General features: G+C 37.5%; 1 protein-coding gene across 1 annotated transcript in view; it reads left to right on the top strand.

The window, feature by feature from the left end:
- Positions 1–5,000, top strand: part of LOC137659686 (uncharacterized) — a 72,595-nt gene that overhangs the window by 66,581 nt on the left and 1,014 nt on the right. The window contains 2 exon segments of the mRNA XM_068394510.1: positions 395–541; positions 2,108–5,000. The exon segment at positions 2,108–5,000 is cut by the window's right edge and continues 1,014 nt beyond it. Coding sequence (XP_068250611.1) covers positions 395–541; positions 2,108–2,675 — 715 coding nt within the window. The 3' untranslated portion in view covers positions 2,676–5,000.

The raw sequence follows: 5,000 nt of genomic DNA, 5'->3' as shown, positions 1-5,000 counted from the left end.
GCGCTGTTTGATACTCTTAAATACCTAAGAATGTACATGACAAACAGATCTTGTAGGTCCTGTAGTACCTAGGGTTCCCCTGTGAAATATTAGTAGCAGCAGTAGCGTTAGTAATAGCAGTAGTTGTGATTAATTTTGATATTTAACTCTGTCTTCTATTTTTCTCTGTTCCTCTTTTTATTTACTTTTTTATATCTCAAAAGTCTGCTAGACAATTCATGTAATGTAAGCATTGTTCAGATGGGCCTCTGAGCAATTTGAATAATATTGATAATATTAATATTAATAACAGCAGTAGCATCACTAATAGCAGCAGTAGTATTAGTAATAGCAGCATTAGCATTAGTAACAGTAGTATTAACAATAGTAGTAATGACAATACTCATTCCTTCAGGTACGAGACTTCCGACCCAAGCCTCCGGTTCTCTGAGGAACAGCTTGCCTCTATCCGTAAGGTGACGATGGCGTCTCTCATTTGCCAGAACTGCGACGTCGTTGAACAAATCCAGAGAGGAGTCTTTGACATGCCACATGAATTCTTGTAAGTATATTGTTGTTCGTTATTCTGGAGAGGTTTGGCGTAACCTTGTGAATTCAATTTGCTAAGGCTCAAAGTTTTTTCCGAGACAAATTTGCCAAAACTCTCAAAGGGTTTTTTTTTTTTTTTTCTTGGAGTTTAATTCCTATAGAAAGTTTCGAGTCAAAAATTGCTAAGACACTCAAAGGGCTTTTATGAGGACATAGTTCCCAATGGAAACCTGTGAGTCAAATTTGCTAGGACTATCAAAAAGCTTTTCTGAGGGCTTAGATCCTTAAGGAAATCTGTGGGTTAATTTTGCTAAGACTCTTAAAGGGTTTTTTTCTGGGGGTTTAGTTCCTAAAGGAAACCTATGAGCCAAATTTATCGACTCTCGAATGTTTTTTTTTTTTTCTCAAGTGATAGTTCCTAAAGGACATCTGTGAGTCAAATTTGTTAAGACTCTCAAATGTTTTTTTTCTAAAATTTTAGTTCCTAAAGGAAACCTGTGAGTCAAATTTCCTAAGACTCAAAGGGATTTTCTGAGAGTTTAGTTCCTAAAGGAAACATGTGAGTCAAATTTGCTAAGACTCAAAGGGATTTTATGAGAGTTTAGTTCCTCATAGAAACTCGCCCGTGAGTCAAATTTGCTAGGACTGTCAAAGGGATTTTTTCTGAGGGCTTAGTTCCTAAAGGAAATTTGAATCCGAGTGAAACTGTCTCCCAATTAAGATAGCTGGATAGAAAATGACCCAATAGAATTTTGAAACAGGGTGTGTCTATGTCTAACCCCCAGAAATGAAGCAATGCAATTACTTGTGGAAATGTAGGCTGACCATTCTAATAGGGCAAGACACAGCAACACATGTAGAAATGAGCAAGGCAGACTGAGCTTTGCCCTGCATTTCAACTGGATCCTTAAACTTAAAGAGACCATTTCAATAAATCATCTCGGTGACTTTGTTCAGTATAAGGCATATTGTAATTTTTAGTAACTATTCACATCTGTTAAGTATATAGACCCTAGGGAAAGTGGATAAACTTTCTAATCTAAAGTTTAAGATCTTGATGTTGCTAGGCTACGTTCCCTAGTGGTATGATGATCCAGATATTAGTTTAGAAGTCTTATTACTGCTAAAGTGTATTGCAAGTTACTTTGATTAAAGCTAAGGACCAAGACTGGACATAAAAACAGTAAAATTTCCGATTAATTCATTTGAAACTAGATTTTCAGCCTGTCATAACCGAAGGTCTGATTTTGAATGAGGGAATTTTGAGTTTCTTAAATAAGGCTTTAGCACCAGCATAGGATATTAAGAACCCTTCAAATTTCAGTATAAGGATTTAAAACTAGATTTGTAGCCTGCCATAACCTAAGATCTTGTTCTGAATGATTGACATCTATATGTTCTGTATTTCAATATGAAATACTATTTTATTTCCTATCCCTTGGATTTAATGACAGATTTAATTCCTCCTCTATATAATGAATATATTTTATTATGCTTCCTTCATGTTGAATGGTATATTAATCTTCTCTCATTCAGATTGAAAAATTAAAAGTATTCATTTTGTTGTTTTTTCCTTCAGGAACCCTCGCGTCCCATGTCCTGCTGTGAGCAAAGTAGACGTCAACCTCTGGCGGGAATCCAACACCTGCGTCATCGGGAACCAAGCTGTGGGCGTCGGGGAAACCCGCACGCCCAATCCCTGCACCCTCTGCACTTGCACGCCCTCGGGGCCGCAGTGCCAGACGTTGAAGGTTAACTGCTTCGAGCTCCGCTCCCGGTTCAGCCTGGATGAGATCCTCAGGGACAACATCTGCAGAGCTCAGTGCGGCAACATCCTCGATCCAAACCGTCCACCGCAGCCGCAACCGGCACCACAACCGCAACCGCAGCCGCAGCCGCAACCACAGCCGCAACCACAGCCTCAGCCACAGCCACCTCAACCACAGCCTCTACTACCAGTTAACGTCTTCAACGACGGCCTCACTCCTCCTCCACCCCCTCCCCCACCATTCCTGCAGTCAGGTCCCCCCCGACCTCGTCCCCCAACAGGGCCCATCCTTCGACCTCCCCCGCCCCCTCCACAGGCCACCAACCAGCTGAGGTTCCCATTCCCAATTCCACCCTTCTTGAGATCTCTCTTTAGTTAATTATTTAACCTTTTTTTTTATCAAATGTTGGATTAATTTATCTTAACTGTAACATGTAAAACATATACACACATAGCGAAGCAGCAGTCTTTCATATATGATATATATATCTATCTATTTTATAACCTAGTACGTGATTGTACCCTCCTCGCCTTCTGGAGTCAGAGCCTGGAATCAGAGCCTGGAATCATTCCAGTGACATCCCTATTCCAGGAATCATTGTCTGTTGTTATTATTATTATTATCATTATTATTATTTGTATCATTATTATCTTTGCCTTTATGGTTTTCTCTACTGTTTTGTTCTAAGTTGCATATCAAGATTTACCTTTTTTTCTCCAGTGATTGAAAAAGCGTTTAACGAGTCTCCAGATGTACTCTTCCTTTTTCAACTTTTTCCAGTCATGTTTTTTTTTTTATTTGGCTATGTTTTGTCCTAGTTTTCCTTGTGTATAATTTTTCTAATTTTTCATGACCTTGTTCCTTATGAAATGCCAGTAGAGAATTGTCACAAAATGTTCCAGTTTAGATAGCATTGGATCTTAAATAGTTAACATAGTTTTCATAATTGTTTGGATGAACGAATTTGGTAAAGACTTGTCTATTAGGTTGAACATGTATAGAGTTGTGCCTCATTTCTTACGATGCACTTAAAGTTACATATATTATCCAAGTACTGTACACATATATATAGGTATATGCATAAATAATTATCATTATATGTGTGAATGTGTGTGCGTGTATAATCAACCAATAAGAATCATCACCATCTGGCAAAGGTCTTCTGACAAAACATAGCCCCTCTAATGATTCAAAATCTACCCTACAGAAATAGAACTCAATACCCTGACGAAGTAATGACGCAACCTTTATTTGCCTTAGAGCTTTCCCCTTTCTGAAAGTGTCAGAGTTCCCCTCCTGTTCAACTCTGAGACGAATCATCTATTAATCCTTGAGTTCAGTCGCAACTTCTCTGTGAAAAGTTGAGGACAGAAACATTGTTTAGGAGGAACATATGAAAATTATATCGAGAATGAGAACTCAATGTGGCCTTCGTGTATGTGTGTATGGATCACTTCAGGTCTGTTGGTGTGTATCGTGTATAATAAAGAAGTCGTATAATGTATGATGAAGAAGTTTTTTGAAGACTGCATAAGGTCTTTTTGCATGCATACATGCTGATCTTTCAAAGCAATTGAAATGCTAGATTTTCAAAGAAGTGTGCATATACTATTATTGATTCTTGGGAATAGAAGTGTGGACCACTTCAGTATTTTCACTTTGATTCGTGGAAATTTTCTCTTTAGGTGACGAGTAGTAAAGAGACACTTATTTACACTATGAAAGTTTGGACATTGAACCCAAATTGACGAAGATTATCAATCACAAGGGTTATTTACAGAGTTATTGAATTACAACTGTATTACAACAAATAGTTATTTCAGAAAACTTTCATGGAAAAGTCCTATCTCATTATATAATATATTATCATTATTTCCATGTCATGGAATACAGTTATTATCATACAGCAACTTTGGTCAAATCTAATTTTGGGTTCGTACTGTTAATATGACGGGAGCGGTACAAGTATAGATAAGACGAAGTAGAGATGACTTACTTTCCTACGTTTCAATACGTTTTAAACTTTGAAATGTTTCCTTTATTTCAATCAAAAAAAGTCCTCAATGTCATTCTATCGAGCGAACCTGAAGTTACATCTTAACCAAACTTGTGTAGCTGCGATTATCACGACCTGGGAAATAGTAATGCTGTATCTATTATGACTGTATTACCCTCAGTCACAACATACTTTCCGCATTGATAGTTTGTTGTGGGACAGTTTATCTTGTACGTAGACATGTTACCAGTTTATATCTTACTAACACCACATTCTCTCCCTTCCATAAAATCTATCTTGTTTATTTTTATTTCTTCTTCTTGTATAAAACGAAATTGCAACTGAGAGATGGCTGGTCCATTGACCTGCTGTATACAGGTATAGGTACGCATGCGCATAATATTGCAAGCACATATGTGTGTTTGCTATGATGCGCATGCGCAGGTTGGGCTGTGAAGTCATCCGATTTTTTTTTCCAATTAGTCTGTTTAATGTACATTAGTCCTCCCAAGCTCATTTTTATAACATAAAATATAGCTCCAGTTGTTTACCACTCTTAGTATCAAGTATTGTACATAATTTTTTTATGTTTATTTGTATATATTATATGGATTATATTTTCTTTGGATGGAGACGCGTTAGCAATGGGACGATGCTTCCTTTGAAAACTTAACAATAACAACTCTGGGATTCTCCTCCTTCTCTCG

The sequence above is a fragment of the Palaemon carinicauda genome, chromosome 20 (genome assembly GCF_036898095.1).
Source record: "Palaemon carinicauda isolate YSFRI2023 chromosome 20, ASM3689809v2, whole genome shotgun sequence".
NCBI lineage: Eukaryota > Metazoa > Arthropoda > Malacostraca > Decapoda > Palaemonidae > Palaemon > Palaemon carinicauda.
The sequence above is the reverse complement of the archived record's forward strand: the minus strand, read 5'-3'. Positions and strand labels throughout refer to the sequence as shown.